The sequence below is a fragment of the Gymnoscopelus braueri genome (genome assembly GCF_963280865.1).
Source record: "Gymnoscopelus braueri genome assembly, chromosome: 7".
In the NCBI taxonomy this organism is placed as follows: domain Eukaryota; kingdom Metazoa; phylum Chordata; class Actinopteri; order Myctophiformes; family Myctophidae; genus Gymnoscopelus; species Gymnoscopelus braueri.
The window spans coordinates 14115328-14132774 of record NC_137608.1 but is presented as its reverse complement, the minus strand read 5'-3'; the positions used below and the strand labels follow the sequence as shown (position 1 = coordinate 14132774).

The window sequence follows — 17447 nt, the reverse complement described above, 5'->3', positions numbered from 1 at the left end:
ACTCAGTCACGAAATGTTGCATGTTATTATAGGCAAACATAATTGTTTTTAATAAATAAACATACATATAATACATATGTATATATGTTACAGGGAAAATGGCATTCCAGGGAAATTGAAAGGGGTACGCTTGTTTTCATGCCCCTCATGCAATTCTGTAGAATCAACGCTAGAGGGCAATGCAAGCCAGACATGAGCCCCACACCACACACGCACGCATGCACAAACCAGCACGCACACACGCATGCGCACACGCGCGCGTGTACACACACACACACACACACACACACACACACACACACACACACACACACACACTCCAGGGGGCGGGCCTGGCGGGCTATGTTAGTGCAGTGAGTGGCACTTGGGGCAAACGCAGTCCCCACACAACATCATTTACGATTCTGTGCCTATCGGTACATAACTCGGACGGCGCTTAAGTCGACTAGCAGACCATCGGCCGGTCGTCGCGGGCACTCGCGCCTGGAGGCGCTCGGGCGCGACTCCTCGGCCTCAAGGTCTGCTAAGTCGGAGCGCCTCAGTCATGGTCCAAAACTATACTTTATCAGCGGAAAAAAAAGTAGTCCGCGGTTGTTTGAAAAAGTAATGTCCCAAGCTGGAGTCAAACCCCGGCTCCCAGTGGTAGTGGGTGGGGAGTCCAATGATTATCGAAGTGCGCCACTGAGGCTTTTACTAGTGGTGCAAAGTAACAAAGTAGATTTACTCAAGTACAATTTTGAGGTATTCGTACTTTACTTGAGTATTTCTCTCATATTATCCATTTTATTTTCAGCGTTCCCCTAGCGTAGCTTCCTGGTTAGTATGTTGTTGTTGTGGTCGTCGTCCTCGCATCAAAGCCCCGCCTCGCAGCACCGCCCCGTGCCTATAAAACAAGCGCTCCCCTGTCAATTTCCCTGGAATGCCATTTTCCCTGTGACATATATATATACACACACACACACACACACACACACACACACACACACACACACACACACACACACACACACACACACACACACACACAGTATATACTGTACAAATAGAAAAAATAGCCGATACAAGCTCACAATTGCGATGCGTTGTGAGCCTAAAGATTGATTATTTTCACTATTTTAAAAATAAGGCTCAAGTGGTCACTTGTTTTGTCACCCTATAGCTGTATTTCGTGTATATTGGCCTAAATTGTTTAAGAAAATTGAACAACAACAAATGGAACCCTAGCTGCTCCTCTGTACAACAGTCCAAGTTAAGACCTGAATTACCGGCCAAACGACAACAAGCCCTGTCAGAAATAATGTGGCTTCAACTTGTTTACAGCTCGTCAGCCACAGGATAGCACAAGGTCAACCCACATGGCCTTCATAGACCTCCATTACACTCAGCGACCTGGGTCCACCCTCTGGAAGTCTAGATCACTGTGGGTCGGGATACATTTTTTGGGTTGTGGTCCCATTTTGAATTTTCATGGGTCGTGAGTAAATAGTATTATGAAAGAAAATACAGTTTCCTAAAATCTTTTTTCAATTATTATTTCAAAAGGTTTTTTAAAAATCTAAATATTTCAGAGAAAAATAAAACTTTAAAAAAGAATTTCATAAATAAGATAAAAAAATATCCAGAAATTACAAAAAATAATAATGGTGGAATGGTGGAAATAGCAGATCTAAAAGCTCACTTGTAGATCGGCTTTTTCATGGTTTGGGTTGTGTAGTTACCTTGCCATGATGTACTCCAAAGGTGGACAAGAAATAAAAAATAATTGCTCCAGTGATTAGAAATTGATAATTCAAAATATGCTCTTCATTGACTTACATTGTATGCTGAAACAGCTCTCAAAGTCACTCTTTTAGCACATAAACAAACGCAAACAAATGTGATTCAGACAATATAGAACATCACCAAACCCAGTACTGTTTTAAAAAAAGATATAAAATAAAATGTTACCTTCCTGTTGATTTGACTATTTGAAGATCCGGATCCATGGATCCAGTCCGGGTTTTCTTCCTAATATGGCAAAATCAACAGGAAGTCGACATTTTTATTAAATAAAAACAGTACTGGGTTTGGTGATGTTCTATATTGTCTGAGTGAACTTTGTTTGCGTTCGTTTATGTGCTAAAAGAGTGACTTTGAGAGCTGTTTCAGCGTACAATGTAAGTCAATTAGGAGCATATTTTAAATTATCAATTTCTAATCGCTGGAGCAATTATTTTTTATTTCTTGTCCACCTTTGGAGTTACATCATGGCAAAGTAACTACACAACCCAAAGTGGTCTTGCCCTTTAAATGGCCGTAAATGGTTAATAATGCGCAATGTATTTTTTGGTTTGTTTGGGTCACGGGCAGACTCATTTGGGTCTCGACTGGAGCTAATAAAAAGTTAGGGAAACTGTTCTAGCTGCTAGAGCGCTCCCATGATTGGATGCCCAGAAATATCCCCCAAGACCCATGTGACTCCTGCACGACGACGTCACTTCACAGCCACAGACATTAACAACAGAGCGACTCTGATGAAACGGCCCCCGTTCAAAGTCGAAAGCGCTCTCAAAAAGAAAGGTTGCATCATAGCACCCGTCCTGTTTACCATTTTACATAATAACCCTCCTCCTCCACCTCACTGACTGAGACACCATGTGCCTGAAGGAGAACTCATCCTCTACATCAGTGATTCCCAAATGGCGTGCTGCTGAGGCACACTGTTGTTGCTGTGAGATTTTGTGGCAAACCACGCGTTATTGCAATATACAGCATCCAGCTGCACAATGACTTATTTTCTAATGTACTATATCAGTACAGTATATCAGTAATATATGGGCATGTCATAATAGGCTAACATTTGGCTTTGACATGCGCAAAACCTGCCGTCCCCGGTGTCCCTGGGCATAAGATTATTATTATTTTTTGTATATATTATTATTTGTATTATTATTTTAATTATTATTTATTTTCACACAAAAAGTGAAAATTGTGAGCTTGCAGCTAGGCTATCTTTGCTCTGAATACAGGTGTGTGTTGAGATTTTGACTTTGGTGTGCCTTGGGCAAAACCTCTGCCCTGTAGAGCAGAGGCTCTTCAACACTAAGACCTGTGTCCTCTTTACAGACACTCTGTCATTCTACTCATGGTCCCGCTGACAGACCTCACTGCACCTCTCAGCTGGAGGTTGTAGTTCTTTCACAGGTAAAAAGGTCACATAGAGAGAGAGAGACAGAGAGAGAACTGTGTCCTTACAGTATGCCATCTCGTGGTGTGAGCCATGCAGTGACTTTCATTCCCACTGAGTCTCCTCTCCTCTCCTCTCCCTCTCCTCTCCTTGTAGATCAGCTATGTTAGCTAATTTGGGATAAAGGGCTTAAGTGGTTAACTAAAACACTGTAGCGTTAACAGGGGCGCCGATTTATGTCCGCGCTACTGGGTGCGCAATGCACGTGCAAATTTGTTTTTGTTTTTGTTTTTTTTCCGGGTTTGTTACCTTTTTGGGGGTTTGTTGTTACTTTAATGCGGTTAATTCGGTTAATTTGGTACAAAAAAATTACTCCATGAAGTGTAGATGTCGGAGGTTTTTTCTTTTTCTTTTTTTGTGATGAATTTGTGATGGGTGCTCATTATTTCTCCTGGGTGCTTTAGCCCCGAGGCACCCACGGTATCGGCGCCCTTGAGCGTTAACGTTAACACAAACACAAACCAGTTCCCTTTAAATGGAAGAACAGTTAAAGCCTGTTCATCTCAGAAACCGTTTCATTTCTGGAAGATATATGCAAAGTTTAGCCTGCCCTTCCAAAAGTCTGTGCACGGCCCTATACTGTATGTGGAGCCACATCCTTTTACAAGCGCTGTTAGTCCATGTTTTAAAACCACCATGGCTCTTGCACCATCAGTCACACACAGCAACGCAACACATTGTTTGCCCAGCTGGAGCCCAAGGGTGCCATGTCATCAATACCGAGAGTTATGGTTATGGTCCGACCACAACAGAATAGTTTTCAGTTTATTAACACACTCATCATTCCCAAACATTATTTTATGCATATCACTTGCTGCGGGCATGCATAAATGCAAATCCTAAGAGGCATGCATTAAATCCTATAGTGAATGGCTTTTTCTTCCGTGCAATCTGAAGAGCAACTTAGATAAGAGGCTTTCAAAGCCAGCTCATCAACTATAGCTGATTGTCTCATCAGTGTCTGTTGACCCTCGAGAGATTTGAGACTAGCTTGAAAGTATTTCATTGTTTTTTTTTGCGTTTAAGTGACTACGCTTGTCTGCAAGTAACGCTGCTGCAGCTTTGATGGCACACTATAATTAGTGTTATGTCATTTATCATTATTATTCACTTTTTGCCATTTATCTTATATGTTATGTTGGATGTAATGTGTATTTTCATTAAAATAAATCGTATTTCTAAAACAACAACAAGAACAACTTTCCTACCAAAACATAATTTAGCGGCTCCCCTGCAGTGACTCTGAAGACCCCCTAGGGGTCACAGACCCTCTGTTTGAATACCCATGTAATCGAAGAAAATAGTTTTAAAAAATTGAAAAGCTCAAGAGTTAAATAGAACAGAGCAGAGTAGTGAAGAATAGAATACAGCACAATAGAGTGCTGTAAATGTTCAATAATAAAGATCAATATAATAGAATCCTGCAGAATAGAGTAGAATCCTGTACCTGTAGGTTCTTCCTCCAGACGTTAACCGCGGCGAACGCCAGTTGCATCTGTTTCCTGCGAGCATCTTTGTGTCGTTTGTAGGCGATCTCGATGAAGATGAGGAAGATTCCCGCCACTATGCCCCCGGCAACCAGCATGAACACACCTGGGACAACATTGCTAATATTAGTAGTAGCCTAGTATTAGCACCTCTCCACAATTCCATTGTTTAAAGTTGCAATAGGCAACTTAACGCCAGTTGGACTGGGCCACAACGCATCACAGAGTAACACTTTTAATAGTGATTTACCCGTTTATTATGGTTATTGACACGGCTCTGAATGCCTTTTGGCCAATTCCAATTCATGGTTGGAACGTGGAACTGGCTGTTGTATAAATGCAGTTAAAGTATCTTAACCTTATCCGCTCATCCCTATGTTTTTGGGCATATGATTATAGGCGAAACTTTTAAAAACGTTTAAAAAACATTCAAAATGTTTCAGCACAGAACAGAGAGTCTCCAGTGTGATTCCTACCAGCCATGTTCTCGAAGGTGAGTGTTGCCGGGGCGTTGCTCCTGGAGTCACACTCCTGGTATCGAACCCAGGTCTTGTCCAGGTCCTCCATGAAGCCATTCTCATGAGAACTGAGCAGAAAGCATAAAGAGGCACAATATGTCTCCAACTCTGACACATCAACACAACATTATTGGGGGGGATCCATGCCTCTGCTTTTGATATCCCCCCTCTGGTACATAATTTTTTTTATCGTCGGTGAGGATCTACTGGTACAGCAAAAGTAGCAGATCCACAAGCTCAAAACGCCATTCATTCACGAAAAAACCAAAAAAATTAAAATATGTAGATACAAGGTTTTTGCCCGACAGTGACGATATATGATTAATAATGTCATAATTTAACCACTTAAAGGGATATTTCACTATCAAAAAAACTTTGGGTCATTTTATCGTCTACACAGGCTTTTGTGAGCCCCCCAATCAGTTTTTAAGTTGCTTGATTCAGTATTTAGATATTTGATATTCATTTTATCAGACACGCCCCCTTCCTATACAAACCCATTATAACTTCAAACTCATTTTTAACATGTTAGATTCATCAAAAACACCCGTCCTTGGTTCTGGTGACTCACCCTGCCCTCCTAATACACGAGGGGGCCGTGTTTTTTCGATTACTTTTTTCATTTATTTTATTAAAATTCTTATTGTATTTATTTATTTTCATTTTCCAAAAAAAATATAAAAAATAAATGAAAAAAGTAATCAAAAAAACACGGCCCCCTCGCGTATTAGGAGGGCAGGGTGAGTCATCAGAACCAAGGACGGATGTTTTTGATGAATCTAACATGTTAAAAATGGAGTTTGAAGTTATAATGGGTTTGTATAGGAAGGGGGCGTGTCTGATAAAATGAATATCAAATATCTAGACACTGAATCGAGCAACTTAAAAACTGTCTGGGGGGCTCACAAAGGCCTGAGTAGACGATAAAATGACCAAAAGTTTTTTTGAAAGTGAAATATCCCTTTAAACCCCAGCCTCCGTATTCTGGGAAAACTTTCACAGCGTGTAGATCGGCTATCACTAGCATACACTAGCATAGAGCCCTGAGGGACTCCGCTCAACAGCGTATGGGGCAGATTTTTCAAAAATGTTTAAAAAAAAAAAAAAATTGCCAGGGGAGATGCAGTAGGATATACGGTATGCAGGCCTTTGTTGCCTTTGTTTCTGCACAGTTAGATGCCAGGTTCTCCTTCTTTATATTTCAAGACATGATATGACATATTTTCTTCGTACCTGAGAATGGCCAGTGATACATTCTGTTTCCAGGGACTGTCCTTCCGCATTCCTATCCCAAACCCTGATCTGAAGAACAACTCTCCGGTCGTCACTAAGTCACACTTCTGAGACGCCTCAAACTCCAACACAGCACTGTCCCAGATGAACGCATGAAGCTTACTGCAGAGAGGAGAGGAGAGGAGAGGAGTGTACAGTATTCCTGATTTCAGGATATCAGAGGTAATTTAATCTGACATTTCATTCATTTGTTACATTATCCATGTAGATTTCTTCTAACTAAAACAGTATGCCCGGTGTTAGTGTGTATATCTAGGACATATTTATGTGTAGTAGCCAAGATATATTTACAGTAAGTCATTTCTTGAAAACATCTACTGTATGTCAGCCAAGAAATATTTACTGTATATGTTTAAATGACATCTAGTATACAAACGCCTATGTTATATGATGATAAATGATATGATATTATATATGATATATTTACATTAAATGTTATGTCATATACAGTACATACATCTCCACACTTTGTCTCTGTCTGTATATGGTTTCTGTCTTTTAATAAGTTCTTTCCATATCCATATGATCAATCAGGTGTAATATTGATCAGCTTCTTACTTGTCTCGGACTGCCTGGATGGCTTCAGCTGCACTCTCATAGTTGTGCTTCTCCATGTGTCTGTACATGGTGCTGAGTTCAACCTGTCTTCTGAAGTAAATGTCCACCGAACTCTGCTTCACTGTGGCATAGATAAACTTATCTGATGGGTTACGCAGCTAAGAGGAGAGGAGAGGAGAAGAGAAGAGAAGAGAAGAGAAGAGAAGAGAAGAGAAGAGAAGAGAAGAGAAGAGAAGAGAAGAGAAGAGAAGAGAAGAGAAGAGAAGAGAAGAGAAGAGAAGAGAAGAGAAGAGAAGATGAAATTAATGTTGACTAGGCGGTGTGTATAGCCAACGGCAGTGTGTAGCCAGCGGCTAGAGATGATCATCCCATAGCTGGCGGGGCTGTAACCATGGCGACAGATCCCATAGGCCGAACTCTGAATTGTTTACACAGAAATGCTAATAAACAGCTTACATTTTGGGTGTTTGTGTGCATATGCTAATGGCCAATGCCCGTGTGCAATTACAGATCAATTTCTCAAGCCAATGAGGAGAACCATGCAGAACAGACAGGTTATGAGTGACTGACTGACTGCTGACTATGAGATTCAATTCAAAGAGGCCTCGCAGGTAGTTTGTGGTACTACCTGTGTAGGCCCTATAAAGAGAAGGTGCATTCGCCATCTGTTTTGAATAAGAGGTGTCATGTTTTGCAATTAATTAAACTTACATAAACTATTTATGTTATTAAGGCTTTGTGAGTTCTATTTAAAATAAAGTATAGTTTTGGACCATGACGGAGGCGCGCCGACTCAGTAGACCTTGAGGCCAAGGAGTCGCGCCCGAGCGCCTCCAGGCGCGAGTGCCCGCGACGACCGGCCGATGGTCTGCTAGTCGACTCAGCGCCGTCCGAGTTATGTACCGATAGGCACAGAATCGTAAATAATATTGGTGGGGACTGCGTTTGCCCCACTGACTGTGTAATTAAACTTACATAGACTATTTCTGTTTTTAAGGGTTTGTGATTTCTATTTGACTGTGCAGGGCAGAGGCGTCAGAGGCGTCACTGACTGACTGACTGACTGACTGACTGACTGACTGACATTGGTTTCCTTATTATATACTGTACTGTAGTAGGATAACATATTGATTGTCTGTATGTGAGTGCGTGCGTGCGTGCCATGCGTTACCCTGGGGTCATTGATGCCGGTAATGCGCTCCTCAGGCCGGTCCAGCACCAGGAAGGCTGCGAGGTTAGCAGTGTAGGACGCTACGATTATCATAGCAAACCCCGCCCACACCATACCCAGAATCCTCGCTGAGAAACTCCTGGGGGCTCCTATCAACACACACACCGTTTCCATTAGGACAGATTGAAAATACATTTATATTTGATGTTTAACCACTTGAACCCCAGCATCCCTATTCTGTAGGGGCATTCACCAAAAATAGCAGAACTACAAGCTCACAAGGCGTCCCAATGCGACACTTTGTGAGCTTGTAGATCTGCTATTTTTGGTGAAGAGATTTGGTGTTGTTGATCATCGAGAAAGAACACACCAAGTACAGTGCAAGTCAAGTCCGTTTGACTAAGAATAGAGGGTCTAAAAGTGGTTAAACTGTACCCTAGGTGGGGTTGGCGAAAGGGCCTTTCTGTGTGGAGTTTGCATGTTCTCCCCGTGTCCCCTAGGGTAGATACCCTCACAAAAAACATGCAGTAATTCTGGTCTCTATACTGCCTCCCCCTGGTCAGTCGGGGCGCCTGATGGAGGGGAAAGGAACTGGTTGGAATAACGTGTTCCTTCCACGCGCTACGTCCTACCGGGGAAACTCCCCCCTGTCAGGTGATAAGAAGTGGCTTGCTAGCTCTGATATTGATTAATACTCGAAATATTATCAAAGTTTTCTGCGGCACCCCTGGCCTTGCGTCACGTCACCCTAGGGTGCCACATCAGCCACTTTGAGAAACGCTGCCTTTAGACTACATATCCCAGAATGACCCAGTGCTTGGGGACCAACCTTCTCCTATACCAGAATTCAACAGTACTCCCCAGGAGAACCACATGGCTGAAGAGAGAGTCAGAGCATCCTCCTCCTCTTCTTCGCTGTTCACTTTAAACCTTCCAAAAGGGCTGCAAGACACACATGTAGGATTTATCATATTATCACATCATATATTATCGTATACCGGTATCAGTAAAATACAGCAGCTGGTTAATGGTTCACATAATGGCAAGGCTGGCAGTGTTTTCAGCCAACTCCCTCCCCATCCAGTTTGGAAATCCCAGTCGGACTACCATGTCATTCATGTCATACTATATATTCTTACCATATACTTCACCTTTATTTGCCCTGGGCAAGGGGATGACAAAAGGACTGAGAGGGTGATTATTAAACAGCAGCTGACCAATCAGCGCAAGCTAAACCCGTACCAGCCCTTGGGATAATACGGATGCTACCTTAGGCAACAAAGAATGCCCAGGTGTTCATTTATACTTTTCATTTATACTGTTGATTAGTGCTATACGACATTACCCAATCCAATGAAAATTAGATTATGTCATGGTGAGTTTGATTGCGCCCAGGTGATCATTTATACGTTTCATTTATACAGTGCGGTTGATTACGGCTATGACATTTCCCAGTACGATGAAAATGAATGCCCATGATGTCATGGTGAGTTTGATTGCACCAGGAACACTTGCAGGCATGATCAGTTTCCGCATGGATGGGATTCAGTGAGACACGAAAGTGTGACAGACATCACGGGAGCTCAGCGGAGCGGTACATCGATGGAGGTTTGTGTTTGTGAATGAGGGATTACTTCCTGAGAATAATCGCTGGGGATAGGTACTCACCAGTGGTGTAAAGTAACCAAGTACATTTACTCAAGTACTGTACTTAAGTATCATTTTGATGTATTTTTACTTTACTGGAGTATTTCAAATTTTCAATACATTTACTTATACTCCACTACATCTCAGAGGTCATAGTATACATGTGTTTACATTGTCAATCCGTACCGCAAGAAGACCCCTATACATAACGAGGCCCAGTGTATTCAATAAGATTAAACCTTATGTTATGGTTATGGATTGACACACACACACAAAATAGAAAAAAATAGCTGATGTACAAGCTGCATTGCGGTGCGTTTTGAGCTTGTAGATCTGCTATTTTGGCTACTTTTGTGTGACACTATAGTGTGACGAAGTAGGGCATTAATTTATGAAAAAAAAAACAATTATGTCTGTCTACCCACCCACTACACACATGCAATAGGCTTTAAAGTGATGCAACTCTGTATATTTCATATCATATGCTATATCATACTGTATATCATAACATTTATCATTCCATATCACATATATTATCATATTATCTATATCATATCATAGCAAGATCTCATATGTCACATGTGGTCTCATATCCTCACCTAAACCGGTCTAATAGGTAGAGCATCACCGCCACCACATGGACCGATAGGCCGACTAGAAGCCACAGTGTGCTCTGGAACGGCTGCATGAAGGAATCCAACGTACTGCGAGGGATTTCCTGCACACACACGCACGCACACACACATTCACGCGCACACACACACACACACACACACACACACACACACACACACACACACACACACACGCACGCACACACACACACAGAGCTCGTTGTCGTAGAAAAAAGGTACTGTACCATATACAGTATCGTCTCTGTTGGGTGGAAACCTCATAATTATGTCCAAAACTGCTACTTTTCAGGATTCAAATTCAAAAACAGCTAAAAAAGTAGCAGATCTACAAGCTCAAAACCGAGCTTGCAGATCTGCTACTAGTAGAGGCAACTTTGTGTGACGCTGTGCTGTAGTATGATCAAGTAAGTAGGCCGTTAATTTACAATAACACACACAAAGTTAAAATATGGAGTGGTTTGGTTTCTGCCCGACAGCAACGATTATGTAACTATTACCATATTGCAGTAGTATAGAGCAGGGGTCTTCAGCAGGGGGTCCGGGATCCCTAGGGGGTCCTCAGAGTTACTACAGGGGGGCCACCAAATCATTGTGTGATTGGATTTTTCTTTTTACATTAACCACTTGAACCCTATTATCCCTATTCTGAAGAGAACTTAAACCAAAAATAGCAGATCTACAAGCTCACAACGCCCTGCGAGGCGTTGTGAGCTTGTAGATCGGCTATTTTCGGGAAAAGGTTAATGAAATCTGTGAAAATAAAATGTTTTATACAGTATGTAGTGGGGGTCCCTGCTTCATCTCTCTTTCAGCTAGGGGGTCCTTGGGCTGAACAACATTGAAGACCCTTGGTATAGAGTATATCGTGTGTAGCCTATAAAGTACCTTTTTGACCAGAATGGTCAGTCCTTGGTATTTAAACGGCTTTGAGAACTCGATGTACTGGGCACGCTCGTTGTTGATGGTGAGAGGAGCGACTATCATGTCTGCCAGACCTCCCAGCAACTCCCCCATCATCCCGTTCCACTCCTTTTTATTACTGTTGTTAACCTGGAGAGGAGGAGAGGACAGGAGAGGGAAAAAGTGAGGTCAAATGGAGAAGTAACGATCAGGCAAGGCAAGGCAGTTTTATTTGTATAGTACATTTCAACAACAAGGCAATTCGATGTGCTTTACACAGAACATCAAGCAAAGGAAACATAATTATAAAATTATAAAATGACATTAGGATGCTGTTAGATCTATTTTTAGTACATTAGATTCTGGTTGTGTACCATTTTGAGTAAGAGTCAAATTAATGTCGCCGTAGCCTCAAGATATCGAAGAGATGTCATTATGCATGTCAAGTAACAAACTTTGACACAGAAAGATAGCTGGCAGTGTAAGGTTAGGGCCAGAATAATGTTTTGAACTTACAGGCGCCTCTCTAAACAACAAGCTGATAAACACCACCAAAGCTGACAACCACCACCAAAGCTGACAACCGACTGCTACTGGACCCAGAGACGATCGAATTAACTGTTATTGTCACGTCCTGGGTCTGTCCCCAGCCCCTCCCTTCTCCTCTTTGGTCTGATTGCCTAGAGTGGACTCACCTGCGGGTGTCAGGCATGCCTAGTTGGCTTACAAGCCTCAGAAACTATTTAATACTGTGTGTGACCTAGCTCTGTGTTGTTTGTCGGGTTTCTATGCATTCTGATGTGTCCTGTGTTTTGCCCTGTGAGGTGTACCTTATTTGTTATTAGATTAAGTAAAGTCTTCGTTAAACTGTCCTCCTTGGTTTCCTGCCTCTACTTTGATGTTGAGTTACTGCTTATGGGTCCAAAAACATCCGGGTCCCTCCTGACAGTTATTCCACGATTATGTATTTTGTCTTGTCATTGGTCAGGGCTGGTGAATGTACAGGGCCTGTCCTGCCTATTACGTGATGCATTGTAACATCTGATTTCGTGCTGGGATATAATGCCCTGTCATTCTATTGTTTGATAGAGAAAGCTTTTACCATCCAGGAGACTAGCTATCTGCCTGCCTGCTGTGACCTCGTACCATTTTCTCTCTTTGAATTGAATGAATCATTATTATTATGAATTCCAACCGCCGTGTCTAAGTCGTATTTCTTGTCGTAAAATACTTTTTGAGTTCGAGTGGAACAACTTTTATCGATACTCTACAACATCTTTCTTACGGTCTACTGGTTTTACTGCATTTCCAAGGAACAGAATAAACCCATCAGGTGCATAAAACAAAATAAGTGAAAATGTATAGATACAGTTACAGTTCAGGTTAGAAAAGAAAAGAGAAACAATTTACATAACGGCTGCGACAAGCAGAAAGGTCTTTGTGTTTTAACCCATTAAGACCAGGAATGTATTGTGTCACTTTAGATTTCTTATTCAAAAATAGCAGATATACAAGCTCATAGTGCGGCACCGAGTGCCGCACCATGAGCTTGTAGATCTGCTATTTTTTTAAATCATGAAAAGTTGTGCAAATATTTTTAAAAAAAACTATTTTTTTGTAACTCAAATCTTTGCTTCTGGGGGTTCCTGGAACTAAATATTTTACAAATGTTCGCTTAAAAAATATATATAATTTTGCCACGATTTTTCACGATTTTTCAAAAATAGCAGATCTACAAGCTCACTCGGTGCCGCGCTATGAGCTTGTATATCTGCTATTTTTGAATAGCCAAAGAAATCTAAAAATTACACACAGATGCGTTCCTCGTCTTAATGGGTTAAAAGAAAGAAGAGTGGCAGCAGAGTTTTTATGGGAGTTTGTTGGATAGGAGAGGAGAGAGCGTTTGTGGGACAGACAGACAGACAGACAGACAGACAGACAGACAGACAGACAGACAGGAGAAGATAAGATACGGGCAGAGAGTGGGGGATGGTGGAGAGGAGAGACGTGAAAAAAAAAGACAAGAGGAGAGGAGGATGGGAGAGAGAGGGAGAGCATGGAAAAGTGAAAAATGATTTGTGTGACAGATAAGAAGGAGGAGGGGGGGGGTAACATAATGAGAGGGAGGGATGACAGGAGAAAGTGAATCAGAGATTGTCAGAGATAAGTGGAGATAGATAGATGATGAGAGAAAGAGAGCAAGAGAGAACAAGCGAGAGCATGAGAGAGAGAGAGAGAGAGAGAGAGAGAGAGAGAGAGAGAGAGAGAGAGAACAAGAGAGAGAACAAGTGAGAGCAAGAGAGAGAGAGAGAGAGAGAGAGAGAGAGAGAGCAAGAGAGAGAACAAATGAGAGCAAGAGAGAGAGAGAGAGAGAGAGAGAGAGAGAGAGAGAGAGAGAGAGAGAGAGAGGGAGAAGTAAATCAGAGTTAAAAGGGTCACTGCTCTCAGCTCAGCCAGGCAGATAAAACTGTCTAACAGCCAAAGTACAGATCTACTGTAGGCTACACTGGACTGTGTCTTCTCCAGTATTATCTATGTACTAGCATAATAACATAATACTTACAGAATACTACCGTAATACTTATACTACTACTAATAATAATACACAATACAATTATAATTATATTAATAATATTATATACGATTTTTAGAGGTACAGGCAGTACAACTTGTTAAGAACACGCCAAATGGATGACACAAAAAGCCAGAGGCTTGTTTCCATTGTGGGCCCTGATATAGCATTTAAATGTATAGCATTAAAGGTCCCATAGAGTCAAAATGTGTTTTGTCTGTTTTGCATTGTTTTTGATTGTGAAATATGTTACTGCTATTCATCTACTTCATGCAGCTACAACATGTTATTGTATCTCCTACCGGAGACTCCGCCGGTCATCAAATTATTGGCTAAGGAATGTGACAAAAACTAAAAAGTCTCCATGGAATCAATGCTCCATGAGCTGGTAATCGATAGGGGGGAAAAAAATCATTTTGGGGGTGAACTATCCCTTTATGTGGTTAAATTAGGCCATGGGGAATATATCATGCCATGGGCTGCCAAGCAGTCACTGCACACTGTCTCAAAAGAGAAGATAATGATCCAGACTAGGTCAAGAGACCCTGCTGCAAGCATGGTGTTAATAATTAAGTGTTGGATTAATTTTAATGACTTACACTTACACTAACATTAGGGTAAATGTGTTCCTAGCTAATTGTTGCTTGCCTGCTTTTGGCTAAAGAGGAGCTCGTCAAGGAGAGAGAGAGAGAGAGAGAGAGAGAGAGAGAGAGAGAGAGAGAGAGAGAGAGAGAGAGAGAGAGAGAGAGAGAGTTTATGGCACAAGATGCATGTGTGTACTGTACGCACCAACGCTGTACGTACCAACGCACGCGCGCTTCGCGTGCGTTGGTGCACACAGTGATCAGGGGGGGCCTGATCACTGTGCTGTGCCTCCCGGCCCGGCTTTGAGTTGTTCCACCACTGCGTGTCACCACTTCGCCCATCCTGACTCCACCGGACAGGAAGGACGCCTGTGACCACGGTTGCAACGTCGTCACGCACCAGGGAGAGATCACCACTTTTCGAAACTTCATGGTGCGGTATCTTAAGACTCCGCATCCACCTCTGAAAAGGTCTCATGTGGAATCTCCCCAGCCGTATCAGGTGTATGGCCGAGGCCGATAATTCTCTGATGGCACCCTTGCTCAGCAGAGACACCACTTCCTCCCGTAGCGTCACAGCCGCCTGGCCTGATGCTCGGGAGAAAGTAACCTCTTCCGTTAGGGGAGGTTTATGGGAAAATTGCAACCTATATCCTCTCGTAATGGTACGAGAGGATATCAAAACCAAATCCCAAGGATTTGGTTTACAAGCTTCCCATTGCGCCAAGCAACGAGCCAGAGGGTTCGTGGGGTCGGAGGGGGTCAATGACGTCATCAGCTCCGAAGAGCGTCGCCCCGTTACCAAGGTAACCGGTGAAACTGCCAGCCCGACCGGCGTAACCAGTGGGAGGGCGTCCACAGGGGGCAGCAGTGGTCGCCTCCGTCCGTGTGTCAGCGGACATGAAGAACTCACCACCTCGGAGGACGAGTCCGTTCCCATGGGAACGGAAAGCGTTGACATTCCTCTCGACGAGAAAGCGGAACCCTCACTCGGTCGAGTTTCTACCCGGAACGAAACTCCATTCCCCCTCGGGGATAGTTGAAGGGGTAACACCAGGGTTCGTTGGTCCGTCAACTTCCGCCTCTTGGCGACCGCCATCTTAGGGAGGTCAACTGGGGCGGGCCTCTTGTGCGGAGACGTTGTTGCTACACGGTACAAGACTTTCGTCCCACCAGGGGAGTTCAGACGGTGTAACACCGGGGCTTTCTGGAATACGCATTTCCGCCTTCCCTCGTCCGCCATTTTAGGGCATTTGAGGGAGGCCGCCATTTTGGCTCCCGATCGTCCCACAGATGAGCTTTGCAGCCATCTGCCGGACGAAGGAGGGAACTGCACAGTGAAAACAACACTCAATAGACATTTGATTTATAGCAGAAATAGGTACTCTGACATCAGTATGAGAAGAAATGAGCATTTGTGTTTTCAGCAACGGGTTTATTCCACACACACAAATCACATTACACACATTAGACTTAAAGGACAGCATGGCAATTAAATTGTCTTTTTCAGCGTCTCTTATAGTCTCTGTGTTCCCGTGGAGCCGCCCGTGGCCCTGTCCGTCGGGGCAAGAAGAGCGCCAGTTCTGGTCCCCAATTGGGGAGCTGACCCCGCATAATACCGGCCAAGTGGCCGTGACGGGATCAGCCATAGACCGTCACTTACCCCTCCCTTTGCGACCAGCCCCGAGGTCCTTTCGGGGGGGTTTTACCGGAGGGGGGGTTTCAGGGTCTTTGCGCTTTCTTACGTCCCCCACGCCGAAAGAGCCGCATGGACGTTCCCAGGAGTTGGTTCTGGCGGAGGACGACCTGGACGCTCCTCGTCTGCGTCCAGCGACGGCGGTGGCGAGGAGGCCAGCGGCCGCCCCTCGCCTCTGCTGCTCCTCCGCCTGTGTCCTCCCGATCTGGTCCGTGCTGCTATCGAAGAGGTTGTGGGCCTGGAGGGGAAGGGCGAGAAGTCCTGTAGACAAATCCGCCCCCGCAGTTGTGGCCAGGTCCAACCACTGGGCCCTCTCCAAATCCGCGGTGAGGGCCATGGCCCGACCCGTCCCCATCAGGCTCTGGCAGGTGCAGAGGATGGCTAGCTGCGTTAGCCTGTCCAGCTCCGCCGCATCCTCCACCCATTCTCCGTGGATCGCTGCCGCAGGCATCCCGTCCACCAGGGGTTTGGCCACCAGCTCCCGAAGCCTGACGGCGGCCGACCCCTGCAGCAACGAAACCGCGTTGAGCGCCTCCGCAGCCGAGCCCGAGGCCTTGTAGAGGGCGTTGAGGGCCGCTGTGCGGTCCTGTCTGGTGTGCTCGGCGAAGATGGGCCGATGCCCCTGTCCGATTCCCACCGAGCCTCTCCTCGCCCTCTCGATGCGAGTCGCCAGGGCAGCGTCCATGGGGGGAAGGCCACTGACCCCCAGGTCCGCCCCAGAGACGATCTTGGTCGCGAAACTGAGTCGCTCCAGTTCCCCCCTACCTCGCGAGTGGTGTAGGGCCTGGATCTTGGTGCATCCTGTGGTAGGCCTGGCCCGAGGTCCGTGCTTACCACCGACGCCGTGTGGCCCGTGGCAAGGCCAGCGTCGGTGTTAGCATTGCTGCTGCTGGCGGCCGCCAGGCCCTGGGCCCTTCTGAGGCGGCACTCCAGCTGGTGGACTGTGAAGTCGTCACAGGGCTTGCATGCGTCTCCGTCGCCTGCGTGGTTCAGGGCGAGTTGGTGGTCGGTAGGCCGCAGCCCGTCAGACCGCAGACACGAGGCGCCTCCATCTTCTTTTCCTCCAGTCACCACGAGGCAGTTAAGCGCAGCTAGGCTAACCCAACCTAGCATACGCCTGTTAGCTTAACGCGGCCTGTAGTCTGGCTAGCGGCGTTAGC

General features: G+C 44.5%; 1 protein-coding gene across 1 annotated transcript in view; it reads right to left on the bottom strand.

The window, feature by feature from the left end:
• The window catches only part of grin1b (glutamate receptor, ionotropic, N-methyl D-aspartate 1b), a gene marked incomplete at both ends in the record, with an annotated part of 66138 nt that overhangs the window by 9514 nt on the left and 39177 nt on the right, over positions 1-17447 (bottom strand). Inside the window, 8 exon segments of the mRNA XM_080433391.1 lie at positions 4674-4819; positions 5190-5299; positions 6465-6626; positions 7083-7240; positions 8254-8402; positions 9083-9195; positions 10500-10618; positions 11421-11585. Coding sequence (XP_080289517.1) covers positions 4674-4819; positions 5190-5299; positions 6465-6626; positions 7083-7240; positions 8254-8402; positions 9083-9195; positions 10500-10618; positions 11421-11585 — 1122 coding nt within the window.